The sequence below is a fragment of the Vollenhovia emeryi genome, unplaced genomic scaffold, assembly GCF_000949405.1.
Source record: "Vollenhovia emeryi isolate VEMERY1.0 unplaced genomic scaffold, V.emery_V1.0 DF939128.1, whole genome shotgun sequence".
Lineage (NCBI taxonomy): Eukaryota > Metazoa > Arthropoda > Insecta > Hymenoptera > Formicidae > Vollenhovia > Vollenhovia emeryi.
Window position 1 is genome coordinate 673,105 of NW_011967238.1, and position 15,155 is coordinate 688,259.

The 15,155-nt window shown below is 39.0% G+C and overlaps 1 protein-coding gene across 1 annotated transcript in view; it reads left to right on the forward strand.

Moving 5' to 3' along the window:
• LOC105568533 (mucin-12-like) overlaps positions 1 to 5,871 on the forward strand; it is a 187,141-nt gene extending 181,270 nt beyond the window's left edge. Inside the window, exons 7-8 of the mRNA XM_012024274.1 lie at positions 3,136 to 3,376; positions 3,912 to 5,871. Coding sequence (XP_011879664.1) covers positions 3,136 to 3,376; positions 3,912 to 4,159 — 489 coding nt within the window. The 3' untranslated portion in view covers positions 4,160 to 5,871. The remainder of the gene's footprint in view (positions 1 to 3,135; positions 3,377 to 3,911) is intronic.
• The last annotated feature ends 9,284 nt before the right edge of the window (positions 5,872 to 15,155 follow it).

Consider the following 15,155-nt stretch of genomic DNA (forward strand, 5'->3'; position numbering starts at 1 on the left):
GTTTGCAAAGTCTCGATGTAACTAATTGTCGTCCGCCAAAGAGGAAAAAAATCCCTTCCACAATAAAAATAATAAAATCTTGCAATATTATGCCGAGATCTTGCCAGTCCTCAATGACATTATATCAATGATGCGAGATCGATGTGCAATAATGCGTGCTAATAAATTTTTCTTTACCACGCGTTTGTGAAGCGAAGGTCCTCCAGTTTTCTCGACATAAATAATTGTTGTTTCGCCGCAGGAGAAAAAGTAGCTTCAAGCTTGATCGCTTGACAATTGCTGGGCAGTTCATTCCTCGCGAGTTTTCTTCGTTTTTTTTTCTTTCTTTGCGTTACATACCGCCGACAGGATAAGATGGTGCGACCGCTAAACAAAAGGGGAAACGAATCGCGATAAATTTCGGCGCGACACCTCGATACGCACCGCAGTCGTTTAAAATGTTTAGATAGAGGCCTTCTCCTTAATCTCCCCACGACTTAACGAGCCCCCCTATGTCGTAAGTATCGGCCAACCGATTATTCATTCGGGATATCATCCCGAATACTCGTTGAAGGATATAAGTTTTGGTATTAATTATTTTTTATGCATTTGAAATAAATATTTGCAATTAGATACATTAGAGAATAGCGATGCATTTGATGATTTGCTGTCGAGTAAAAATTTTTGTTTTAACGCTTAGGAAACATAATTCTTTCCAATATACTGTATTAATTTTGTTTAAAGTTTTTTGAGTTATTAATTATTTATAATTTTTTATCAAGGAAAATTTAATTGTTGATTCGATTAAATTCCATCTCTGTCTATTTATAGATGGGTCTAAAAAAAAGACCTCGTTTAAATTTTTACATACTTTGTGAAAAAAAATGAAAAGTGAGAGTCCTTCGAGGACATCTGACGCCTACCTTGAAGGTTGCGGGGAGCATCGACTGCGACAACGACAAATAATCCGCTAATGATGTTTAAACTCAAACATTTTCACACAGTCGTAAAACGTACCAACATCGTATTCGCGAAAGGATCGTTCCTGTCCGGAGATCTGTGTCACTAGGCAAAGATTGAGTTTTATGTCTCATAAAGAGCGAGTTGGAGGATATCCGTCCAGTGTTTCTTTATTCGATTCGAGAGCGATAAATGGCCCTCAATAGCGTTTTTACAATCTACGCGATCTGATTAGTTTCGCGACTAAGATGTTGCATATTAGTAGTGAAATATGGACAGAGATTTTATGTTGTTTGTATGTCATCGAGGAAACATTGATTAACTCTTAAATTATAGAGATTTTCGCTGTCCTCGCAAGAAGAATAATTTTATTTTTAATTTTGACACGTAAATATTAATATTGCACTAAACAATTTTGACTTTTAAACTTTTATATCGCTATTAATTAAGCTAAGGAACATGACGTATTTAGTATACATTTCTATTTATACGCGGATGATTTACTTTTATTACGAAATGCTTTGGTAGGCGATCAACTGGCTTTGGATAATATATTCAGGATCGTAATACGCAGCCGCGATAAACAAAAATTAACATATAGTCGACCGAATGTTTGCCATGCGATACAAGTATCGCCGATGCGAACCGGTATCCCAAAAATTCTGCCAACATTTCGTGCAAACAGCCGAGACGAAAGTTTGTGCGCAACAGGCGTGCTAATTTATTCCGCTCGATGCGGAATCATCGATTAAAACGAGGACGTTCGTAAATGACGCGGAGTAAATATTTTTTTTCATTCAGAAATTCCCTCTTAGAACGGCACGTACTACGCGTCGCGGAGAGGAAGAGGAAAATTTGCACTTGCTGGCGGAAGTGCACGTAGCGACTCCGAGGAGGATACACCTGGCGATTAATAGGCAATTAGGGAAACAAAGAGCCCGAAGCCTTCCTGCGAGCGCCCGATCGTTCCCGTCAAATGTCGAATTACCAGTTTCCGTTTGTATAATAGTTTCCAGGAAACGGCGCAGCAAAAATTATTCTCCCGAGTTAATAGACAATTACGTAGTCGCTAAATGATAGTGTACGCGTGCCGTACCAGCTGCGAATGTGCGTGGATGCATTCTAGATGCGCCTGTTGCATTTAAGCAGAATTTTCAGCGACGAGCGCACAGCTGATACGCCCGACGTTTCGTAACGTCGTATTTGCATCAGCCGCGTTGCGCATAATAATTGTCGTCCTGATTTGTCGTTTGTGGCTTTTCGGAGTCGCTTAGCGAAACTTCGTTTGGCCGAATGCACGTTGAATATAATTAAAATATAATTAATAGTAATGGCGAGAGGCTGCGTCAAATCATGGCGCAACGCGAGTACCACAGTCTTCTCTCTAAAAGTCAATCAGTGGACTATCACTGAAAACAGTGGAATAGTCATTGATTTACAGTTACAAGTATACCATTGAAAATCGCAGTGGTATACGTATAACTGTAAATCAGTGCACGGAAAAGAAAACGTAGCTGCCGTAACTAAAACCTACATGTGGTAGCTAAATTTTAGTTGTAAAATGTGGACAGCTAATATCTAGTTGTGATAGCTAAATATTGTGCTACTGTGCCTATTGTATAATATTAGGTGCGACAGCAAACCGTTTAGAAATTGATAGTTATGGCAGCAAAATGTTTTCAGTGATCACAGATTCACTTCTAGAGAGTCCGCGATCGAATTACATACACCTCAACATTTTCTTGTGTCGCCTATATTTGGTGACTAGGCAACCGCGCAGATGCTTCTTTCACCTGTCACATTACGAGAACCTGTCGATGGAATTAAAATTGCCGTTTATTTATTTTTCCCATATACCCTTACTTTCCAGCAGTTGAGCACATAACGTAGGATTAATATTGCTAGATTCATCGGGTCCACCGACGAGTACTCGGCACTCGTGTCGCTGAAACAATATTTATCTTCGCAAAGACGTGCGCCGGTCCTCTCCTCTATCGCGAATCCCGTTTTGTCGCGCGCGGGCTCGGACTCAAGGCTGAGTTTTTCTCGAGACGACTCGCTGCACCGAACTCGTAATAGCGTGTAATTCCCCGTCATGCGGGCAGACCGTAAGCAATCGCACACGTAATGGAACATGCACCTCTCGAGCGCCGGTCGTTCATCGGTTGACTTGGTTCTCTCTCTTTCGCTGCGCAGATTATCCACCGCGACCTCGCCGCCAGAAACGTCCTCGTGGATCACAACAAGCTGTGCAAAATCGCCGACTTCGGCATGTCGAGGTTCGCCAACGAGGACGGCGAGGTGATCGAGACTAGACACGGCAGGAATGCCTTACCCATTCGTTGGATGGCCCCTGAATCGTTGATCTACTCCCTCTTCACGACGAAGACCGACGTCTGGAGCTTCGGGATTCTGATGTGGGAGATCGTTACTTTAGGTAAGTGCCTTCATCGTCCGTTCCGAGACCCAAGTGACTTGCTTAATTTCGGTAGCTTTGGAATAAATATTATTCTTTTATTCGAACGTCCCTTAATGTAAAAATGAAAAAAGACTGTTCGTTTGTTTCGTTGTTTGATGAAAATAAGGGCGCGCTTGTGCAGTGTCACGTTGACAGTTTGGAAATGTCGCTCGTTTGTAGAATATTAACTTATTAATTTTATTTAAATAACAAATTACACTGGGGAAGAAAAAAATGTATCTATAAAATATAATTTTCAAATGTATCGTCAAAATTGTATAGCGATTTTGTGAATCTCCCATCTTCGTCGTTTTTATCAAATCAGAGAATCTGATGTAGCTACATGCACCCGCGCAACGATAATCTCCGATATCCACCGGGGAAAAGGAGAAAATGTTCATTTTGTACCTTGTTAAAGCATTGTACGCTAATCAGTGGACGGTAGCTTCCTACCGCGAGCCATCGTGCTGACATCTCATCGTAATAATCGCACCACTTTGTGCTTTCTGCTCAGGTTCAACACCGTACCCGGATATGACGGCGCGGGAAGTCATGCGGAACGTGCACAACGGTTATCGGCTGGAGAGGCCTTCGCATTGTCGAAGCGAGCTCTTCAGGGTGATATCCCGATGCTGGCACGCTGATCCTGACCGCAGGCCGGAGTTCCAGATTCTACGCAGGGATCTCGCCCAGCTGCTGGAGGACAACATGAACGGGCACTACGTGGACCTTGAGAGCTTCGCCTCTGAGTGCACCGATTGAGAGAGGTCGGCGGAGGAAACCTCAGGTTCATTCTCAATCGCACCGGAAGATCGAGCCCGCGGAGAGACTCGCGCTCAGCACGCGCGAATGGTGCTAAGCGAGCAGGGAAAATTCTCTGACGTGTTGATCTTCGAGGTGACTTCTCTTCGCGAGTACAGAACGTAATTGAGATTATCCGTTCTTGTCCTCCGAAATTTATAGGAATTTTGTACGAAGCGTATTCTAAGTTTTGTGAAATACGCTTGAAAATAGGGTCGATAACCAGGGGCTACTTGACGCTACAATGGCGAAATATCAAGAAATGTTTCGTTGTACGAAATTCGTCAATCAGTACGTAAAAATCGTAATCCGTCCGCAAGCTCAACTTCGTCCACTATTTGTACTTATTATCGCTGTGCAATAGCAGAGTTGTAATGACAAGATGCGATGTTAATTTATTATTACGCGAATACGACATATACTCGGCAGCAACGTCGCGCACACTCGTAATAACAAATGGATTTTTATCATTGGATGTTTTTTACGATTTCTTCAAGTACATGTTTAATTAATTATGCAATTTCCATCTTGCTGAGGTACGCAGAACGTAGAACACAGGAACGTTGTAACGCGCTGTGCTGTGATAAATGACGAAAAAATGAAAAAAAAATTACATAAGCGCGATACTGAGGCGCAATGAGGGTTTATAAAGTCCGTGAAACACAAGTATTTCATCTAGAATAGAGAATTATTGGGTAAGTAGAATTTTTACAATTAGTTTTACACGACGTGTCATTTGTTAATCTTTCAACATTTCGTCTTAATAATTTTATTTATACAAGAATGTATGCATCGAGCAATGATTGTGCACAATTGATCATTTCGAAGGCTCGCTGTTGCATGTAATGTATTTTACATAAATTATTTTTTTTATTAGAAAGATATTCAAATATCAATTTATCGAAACAATAGCGGACATTATTCTTAGAGAGTTCTGCCTTAAGTTTTTGATATTCATTTGTTACTTGAAACAAAAGAGAAGGCAATTTACAGAAAGACTTAGTTCTCCACGTTAAACTTGGAAAACACAACGAGACTCAGCTCTGCGTCGCAACATTTGTACATACTGTGTCTCTTACGTAATATATATATATATATATATATATATACACACATATAGATTTAACAATAAATATTATATTTGCCGGAAATCAAAAAGAGATGCCCCACTCTTCGAACCGCATTACTCGCCGTAATACTGTAACAATAATTCTCGTTATTAATTGTCGTTAGGTTTGTACATCCCGCGTTTTTAATCGCGCCCGACGCGTTTATTTTTAATCATTCTAGTCTTTCACGACGCGTTTTGGGGCGATGATCGGTATCGATTATATCGTACGCTGTTTTTCTTCTCCGCTTTCATAAGCGTTACGAATTGGCTCGAAATTAGCGATATCAGCGATATAATATAATATATCGCGGTCGCTTGAGAAAAAGATTGATCGAATCTCCGCTGTCAATTGATTATTATTTTTATATCTTGCTATCTCCCCCTGCGACATCGTTTTTGCTGTTTGATACGGCTCGACTCTGTCGTTATCATTCGAGACATCGTTTTCAGATATGTCGTATTTTGTGCGTTACTATTGCGAAAGAAATAGTTGCGACCAATATTGTATGTAGACTCGATTGTATTAAGAACTTTTGTCAGTAAACGTTGTGAGAAAATTCAATCGTTTTACTTAGATTGAATTTCCAATATGTTTAAATTTCGCCGATTATTGAGGTTAATCAATCGTGGAAATTCTTGGAATTTCTGGCGTCGAACACCGAGCGCCGTTTCCGAGAAATAACGTAGCGCCGTAAACACTTCGGTCGAAGTCTATTCTCATTGTACCAAATCATTCACGCGGTGACAGTCGAACGGGTCGGTTTGCGGCTCGCGCCGCTCCGCATATCGTATTACTTTCTTGATACGCGTTCGCGACAAGTACGAGAAGAAACCGCGATCGCTCACTGTGGACAAAGCGCCTAGCTAACTTGAAGTTACTTCTTTATTGCGATAACAACGGACGATAATTGTTTCTTTAAACGAAGCTCGTACTCGGATACATCTCGTATCGCCGCGTTGAATCTCTCGTCGCTTCGAGTATAATTTGCTGGCTGCTTCTAAGTTGAAAGCGCGAAACAAAATATTAAATCGAGTACGATTTCTTACAGAGGCGAGAGGGCACCCGCCCTACTTCTTGCGTCGCCATTACTGCTGCTCTGTAGTTGTAAAGATTTAGTTTCCTTTTCATTCTCACAGCCAAGATTAATCCTTGCGAATTTAGTGTATAATGGTGTATAATGCTCGTCTTTTCAGATTTGACAAAGGGATAATGTAAATCATCGTGTACGCATGCGACAGTATCTTCCGACTGCCACTTCCTTCGTAAAGTGTTTAAAATAGATAGCCTCGGAAGTGTGAAAAATGACGACGTAAATTATGGCGAAATTGTTATCGCGCTGCACGCACACACATTAATTATCTTAGCGCGAAAGATCCGCGATATGTTGTAAATGTAATCTGCTCGTTAACTCTTTGCTATCTGTGTATAGTCCATCTTGTTTGGAATAATTTGAAGACACAATGTCTTCAAACGTTTCCCAATATTGCAAATTATTTCTGTCGGACTATACAGTTTTTGTTTTTACTAACGCATCAAGTAAAGCACATTGCAGCGACGTGTTTTCCTCATGGAAAATTATTTCGAGTTAAAAGTGCAAATACGCTTTTTATCTACTGCATATGTTGAATGAAATATCTTCCTATTACAAACCAAAAGTTTTGAATGCAACGAAATTACAACGTAGTATAAATGTTTAACACAAATATTTGATATTTTAGCAATGATTTACTCCATATTTATTGCTTCTTCTCCCTCGGTTAAATTTGAAGGGGAGACTTTTCAGTTCTGGGAATAAATAAATTTTGTAATATAATAATACAGAAGCTCAAGAGGGCATGACGATAGTTAAAAATCGTAGATATTGGATCGTCGAGAGTTGAAACAAACGAAATTACTGTCCGAGATTTTTCCTCGGAGGTATCCTGGATCCGCGTTGCTCGGCCGAAGACGCTTCCTTCTCTTTCAATTAGAAGGAGGCGGGTTGTACCTTCGGTCCTTGTGATTTATGAAATCGCGTTTGCGACGGACGCCGCAGATTTACTGCAATGGGAATATGGATTTATGCGCGCAAACGTGCGCCGGACGAGATAAAGGCGCGGTATGCAAATACGTCCGGCGCGTTTTGTCAAAGTCCGCGGGCTAAAAGGAGGTAGACGGCAGAGATTTACAGGTGCCACCGCACTATACTCGGGAGAAGGAGGAGGCAAGGTCGAAGGAATCAAATTCCCGACCGGGATATCGATCTGGCGATCGCCGTTTCCAGACGCGAAGGCGCGAAGAAGACGGCTTAATGAAATTAATTAAGACCTCCCTATCGCCGTGGCGATATCGCGATCATACGAACGAAACGCTCTTGTGTCGGCTTTAACTTGTAATTGCCGAATTAAAAAGAGGCGTATCAGTAATAACAATTTTACACGAAACAAACTCTTTTCAGATTATATTCCTGCATTAAGAAAAATCGCAAGAAATGCTCTTTAAGAGCGCAACTAAAAGGTAAGAAATTAATTGTAAAATTAATATATTTTACATTTTAGAGACCGAAGGAATAATAATTAAAATTGATATTATTAATGGTCGTCGATTTATTGTTACGCACAACATATTTACTTACATGCAAAGGTGGGACATTCTTTAATTTATACGGGAGTAATCGCGCAATGAATTTTTATATTTAATTTCTGTCTTACGAGCCACACCATAATCAGGTTTTTATGTAATAGCGGCCTTGGTTCTTGGATTAGTGTCTCGAGGTCGTAAGTATCGGCTTACTCTCATCAGTATCCATGATACGGTATCCACAGAGTCGAGTACACTTATCCGCCCCATGCAGTTGTCTTCGCTCTTCGCAGCTCGGGAAATACGACGTGTCCGGCGCCGCGGATCGTTATCGTAAATTGGATCGCATTCTTGAAATCTCGTGAAATAACCATAAAATGTTCCGGACCCGTTTGTGGCAACGGATTCCCCTGCGTTCGATAACAAAGCGATGAATCCGATTATCTCGCGACTAAGCTCCGATCGACATCTCCTCAAACACGAAAAAATAATAAAAATTGTTAAGCACGGTAGAAGAGAACACGATTGCTACTAACGAAAAGCTTATATGTAATATTTTAAAGGCTCGGTATTTCGAAGCAGAAAATTTAAGCCGGTCCATAATAAAGGCATAAGTTGCATTTCTAGTTTTTCAAGAGGAACGAGAATTATAATAATTGTGATAAGACTGACGTGTGGAAGAAAGTCAATTATTTTAGTCACGTTCATGATATTGCACTTTTCTGCGTATCAAGGAAGTATAATAAATTGCGAACTTCACTAATCTTTCCAAGATGATACGCCATATATTTCTATAACCAGTACATTGACTGATGAATAATGTCTTTAGATGGAGAAACTAATCATGCTTTTAGCATATACTTTCGAAAGTTCAATTAGAAGGTATTTACATCAACGTCGATCGACGTGATCGATCTTCTAGAAACACAGTGATAGTCGTAAATTGCAATTATATGGGACTCTCTTCTTGTACCTTAATAATAAGATGGTTTAACGACGACTTTACAACACGATACGAGTGAATTTCTACATTAATTTTTCGGTACAAGTTTATTAACAGCAACCACGCGCGAGATATTTTTATTTAAATAGAATAATTATAGCATTTTTAAACAATTTATTTTTTGCACTTTTTGTATATTTCTTTTCTTTTCTTTTTTTCCACAAACAATTATTGCTTTTATTTTCCTTCTACTCCTACTATGATATTTTTATATCTGTGACTTGAGTTTATGCTAACTTTCTCTGTTTTCTAATCGATCCCTAATGTCCGGATCTTTCACGGTTATTTGTAATTATGACAAACCATTTTAGAGGGTCACGCTCAATTTCATCGAGGTTACGATGTACGCACGCGACGGCGACAAAAATGTCAACGTTCAGCTACCTTTAAAGACTTTCGCCCGCAAAATCTTCTGAGAGTCTCGCAGTCAGAACCCTCGTGCGCTCCTTTCTAATCCGTGGGAGTTAAGAATCGAAGCGTAATCAAAGGAAGACCCGCGAACGACCCGCGCGTTCCACTTTCATTCATAACGCCACCCAATATCCCACCTTACTTTTTTTTATTGCTATTTTTCCCAAAGGTGCTTATCATCGTAATCTTTTAGAAATCGAGCGTTAAGAAAGCCGTATACGGCTACACGCCATGCTGATTCACAGCTTCCTTATTTTCCCGCCACAGATCGTTAAAATATTTAGATATTCAGGGTACTGGAATACAAGATTAGACTACGAAGAGCTGTTTGGTCGTCTGTCCCACTTTAATGCGAATAGGCATAAGCATATTTTGTTTCAAGTTCCCAAAACCATATAAGAATCTCAAGTGTTAAAAGCTAGTAGAACAAGTGTGGTGAAAATAACTTCATACAGAAAATAGATTAAAACATGTGATATTTTTACAATCACAAAGTGCCCTGTCCTCTTTATTTTAAGACTAACGATTATGTAATGTTTTACAGGATGATTACTCTCGTGATACATTTTCGGGATCTAGAATCCTCCTGTCCGTTTTAATCAGCACAATTTTGCAGGTATAGAGATTCGTAAGTCGCGACCCACATCTCTTCTGTGGCTGTTCTGGCAGGCGCGTTTCACCTGTCCGCGATTCGGACGCGAATCCGGAAAGGGAAGAATGACACAATCAGGCTGGAAGGACCGATTAAAAAATAAGAGTAAACCTGTTTCCAGAATGGGACTGGCGCCACGTGAGAATTATTTGAGAGACTCGTTTCCTGCAAATTAAACCAAGTCCCGTTTCGAGAAAACAAGAGACAGAGAGAGAGAGACGCATATAAATTATCTTTAAGACATAGTCTCACATATCTGTGACACATCTTAAAGATATATAATTTTTTTTAAATTATAACATTTTTCAAAGAAAGATTTGTACTAGAATTTCAAAGAGAATTTTTGTAGGCAGGAAGGCTTTCGTTTCGTTTTCGAGTGTCGACTCTTCCCACACTTGTCTTCGTATCCGAATTTGTGTTCTCACGGTTCACAATGTTTATTCTGTTCACTCCTAGATGATAATATTGTCAGATAACGTAATGCCAATTTACGGATCGATATAAGACGCGGTAAATTTATGTATATCGATCGCCAGTCTGTCAATTACTTTATGGTGTTCATTATCAGCGCTACTTAGCGCCGAAAGCGTCGTTCTATCTTCCTTCGACGCACGATAAGCAGTAAAGACAGAACGACGCTTTCAGCGCTAATTGTAAGTAGAGCTGATAGTGCGATCCCGAACACACCCTATAAGTGACGAGAGAAGCTGCCAAAGATATCGACAACGAATTCAATTATCACGACCGTATGTAACTTTTTAATTAACTTTAAGAAACACCGTAATGACACGCAATTTTTTTTATCTTGATGCTACAACGTGATATATATTTTGCAAATTTTAGTGCCTTAGACGCTCTTATCTTATCAGCCACGTAGCTATAGGTCGCCCCTTTCTCTCGAGATCACATTATTACATTTTTATCCTAATTTAATTCCCTCGTAAAAATATACTTTAACAGTTCGATTAAAAAGCATAGTAATCTACGTCGTTGATAGTAAACACTTTTACAGGCCCCATTTCGCAGAATAAATGTCCTTCATTCCATAATGTTCATCCTCTCACGAAAGTAGGCTGGTAATTCTTAATATCGGAAAATTAGCTGCACGCTTTATTCACGACTTCTCTGAAACAATTTAACCGCGCACTAGATAAACGCCATTTGACGACGGCATGCGTATCACACGGCCGTGGTAGCGTTAACACGTTGCTAACCGAAGACAGCAAGTACTTGTCTATCGTACATCGAAATGCCATTTGGACGTAACGTAAAACCGCCGCGCCGCTTTCACCCCTTCCGCCGTCATCAAGCAGCTGTTATATTGGAAACGGAGTGCCGAGCTCGACGAGGGAACCGAAGGAATTCGAGTGGAATAAAGCTGCGGTGAATTTCGGGCGCAGCGTTGTTTCCGCGAAGAAGAAAGTCATTGACGTAAAAGATTTAACGCTGTACGTCAGTTCCCGTTATTTTACCGCAAATTGCCCTCACCGTGACTTCCGGAAATTCTTGTTTGGATATTAGGTGTAAGTTTTCTGCGGTTAATATCCATGTGTGATACATTTAATTTACAAGTTATAAAGAGGTTTAGAAGGACATACATATATAAAAATGTTTAATGATAATATTAATTATGGTAAGGGCGGCAGGAGCCTTTGACGAATTTTTTAACGATATTTCAATGTGTTTGCACTTGGATGGAAAAGAACAAGAATGCAACTTTGAGTATTGAATATCGACAAATTTAATTATCGTCAAATAATAATTAAATTTGTCGATATTTAAAGTTGTGTTCTTATTATTTTCCATCCAAGTGCAAACATATTCAAATATCATAAAAAAAATTGTCAAAGGCTCCTATCGTCCTTACCATAATTAACATTATCGTCCTTATACAGAACTTTCACCTAATATAATAATAAAAATTATTATACTTGTGGCAAAAATTAAATTTTTAAAGAAGAAATAAATCTTGATTGATTCCGTCTCGCAAAAAAAGACAAGGCTTAAATAGTCCTTAAGCAATATACATGTTAATTAGATTCATGTAACATGCATTTAAATGCTATTTCAAATGTATCAATGAAATTTAGATTTCGCGAAAATGAGAAGGCTCGTATCAAAAAGGTACTAATGACAATCATAATGAGTGCAAAATATAATTAATGTGAGAAAGTGTTCTTACACGATTCGTGCTTATCTTAACGCGATCTTATTGCGCTTTTAATGTGTCTCGTGTCGAACTTGATGCAAATATTATATTACCGTGTATGCAAAATAACACTTTCGCCGTTTACCTTTACACGAGTATTACATAGATCACTTGATATTACAGTGCTTGGTGCGCTTTCCAAGCAATTTCTTGTGACTCTAAAGTGAGAAAGTTTGCGATTGCATGGTGTTTCTAGTAATAAATGCGATATTATACAATTCTTAATTTAGATCGTAATAACCGAATTATTTAATTCTGCTAATAAAACATGGTTAACGCGAAACCAGCTTTGAATAAAATGCTCGTTAATAGTTTCTGAAATCGATTTTCGAAGTTGTTACGATGAGTACGTCAAGAGTAACGAACTACATGATCGATATCCCATCGTGTAGAAAATTCCAAGCACGAAATTGGATAACTTTCTCTAAACAATCGTATACTGTTGATCGTGCTATAAAAAACAGTGCAAGAGAAAATGACTATATCCGTTAATTCATTATGGCGCTTATGTCGATTAATTTCTTTCGACAATATGCCATTTTCTAAATGAGATGAGTACCTAAGTAGCCAGCCAACCGTGACATTTTATAATAATAAAAACATGTTTTCGAAAGCGTTGGACCTCGAGTTGAATCATGCGTGACAATTCAAATAGCCTTCGTGTAACAAGTAAAAGTGCCATGTCTTTCTCCGTTTAACGCAATTTTAACATTTCTCAAAATAACTTTGAGTGGTCTTTTATTTATCAGAATTCTAAGTCTGGGCTTAATTAATTGGGAAAATATTTCAAAGAATGTACTGACATTTTAATTTAAATTTACAATTCATACGCATTAAAGAAAGATTGTCCAAAATTAACGAGAAAAAAAAACTCGGACTTTCTATCAGTATATAGGTTGTCGAAGACATTCTGTGAATTTATAGAATCACCTGCTTCACGCATGCGACAAAAAGATCTCTATGATCGATCGAGAAGAAAAACTTTCTCGACACAATAGAGTGTCACATTGAAAGTACAAGATCCGGAATAGCAATCACAGGAAGAACAGCATGTTGATCATCTGTTAACCCGATAAGTATAGCGATAGTATACACAGTGTCTTATGTTTTCCTTACTTCCTTGGACTTAAATCTCTGATGAAAATTTAAAGATAACTTTTTTTAGACAAAAATGATCGTTTTCAAAACTTTAAATATCTTCACATAACGAATGTTTGGCTAAAAAGAATCAATCTTGTTGAGAAACAGAGTCCGTTTCAAATGAAATGAAGTTCAAGCCGTGAAGTCTTCGAAAGTTCATCGCACGAAAGCTATCGGGATCGCAACACCTTTTAGGGAAGATACTTGAGTTGATGAGAAAATAATTAGACAGAAGAAAGTGCGGTGAACCTGGAACACCTTGTATACCGTAATACAAGTGTGCGATGCTGCGTGTAATCTATTGACCGAGAGTAAAGCCGCGCTCTCTCACACGGACGCAGAGGAGGAGCTCGGCTGGCCGACTTCTTCCTTCTCTCCGGTACGACACGCTTATCCACCAACCCGATGACGGTCCTCTTTTCTCGGTCACGGCTGCATGAGGGGGAGATCCCGTGTTCCTACATTATCCCCACGTGGACCATGCGGGGAGGCTCTTGGTCTCCTACCACTACGAGAGAGCTAACGTTTTGCGCCAGTTCAAAGAGCAGATCGGCAGCAGGTGGATTTGACGAACGGACATTGGTACCGAGAGATCCTTCTATAACGAAGATTCTTCGTATTTCTTAGATGTGGTCCGACAGTCGTTAAAAAGACTCCGCAAGCGCAACCTGAGCGAGCACAGTTGAGTATTTAATGACATTGCTTCATGTTGGTGCTGAAAGATTATTGCTAAATTGTTACAGTGGTAGTGACAGTGGAAACCGTGATAATTATAAATTAGTTGATACTGAAACTGTTGATGAGTCTTAGTGGTTTGATAGGATGAGGATAGGACGGTCGTACTGGGTGCTGCTGGTAAGATTTAATTTGTCTTTCGATGCTACATAATTTTTGTGTAAATGGTTGAAAATTATGAAATTTCTTATCTCTTATTAACTGTTGCTAATTTTTTCATCATTTTGTAGCTTTTAGAGTCTTAATACTTATTTAATCGCGCGTTAATTATTCAAAAACGAATGGACGAGGAACTTCATTTTTTATGTAAAAATATCTAAATTTCTTTCTTCTTTTTAAAAAGTTGCATTTAAGCCAATTATTAAAGAAATAATTATCGGTGTCATTTTACTATTTCTTTATTAATAACTACATTAAAAGATAATTTCATTAGCTGTTAATTTTCGAATCGACGTTAACTTGTTCTCGAAGCCGAATGAATGAAGTTCCTCGTTCTTTCAGTTTATTGACCGCGTGATGCTCTCTGCGTCAGTTTACCTGATTCAAAGTGGAACAACCTTTGTTGCGACCTTGATCCAGCCGCTGGTCGGAATGAGGAAAAGTAATAGATGCTTCACACATGCACTGAAATATCATGTTCGCTCTCGCGCGAGAATTCGCGAAAGGCTTTAACACGATAAATATGGAAACTGACTCGAAATACCTGTCACGAAATGCTCAAACGTAGTCACGCGAGTTTATTCATTGCCAGAGAACCCATTGAATGCGTACACAGTAAAATCATCGGGTCGACGGTTATTAGGTCGTTACATAAATATATGTATAATAACGGCACGATAGCTTTTTAATTCCAATAAGATCGTATTAAAGAGATATAAGAAAATATTATAATAAATACACCAACTGTACAAAGTGTCATTTTCTTTTTTTTAAATTTTTCAGTCTAGATTCTTCATTCTGATAATAAGTGGGAGCAAGAAGTAGCTTGGCCCTCGATAAAAATTAAAAAATTGACTGATCTTCCTTTCTCGGGTAATTTCTAACTTTTATAAATTTGCTTACAAGTGAGCAGCACCGTACGACTTATTTTCACACACATTTCACCAAATTAGAAAGAAATACATTTTTAATGACTG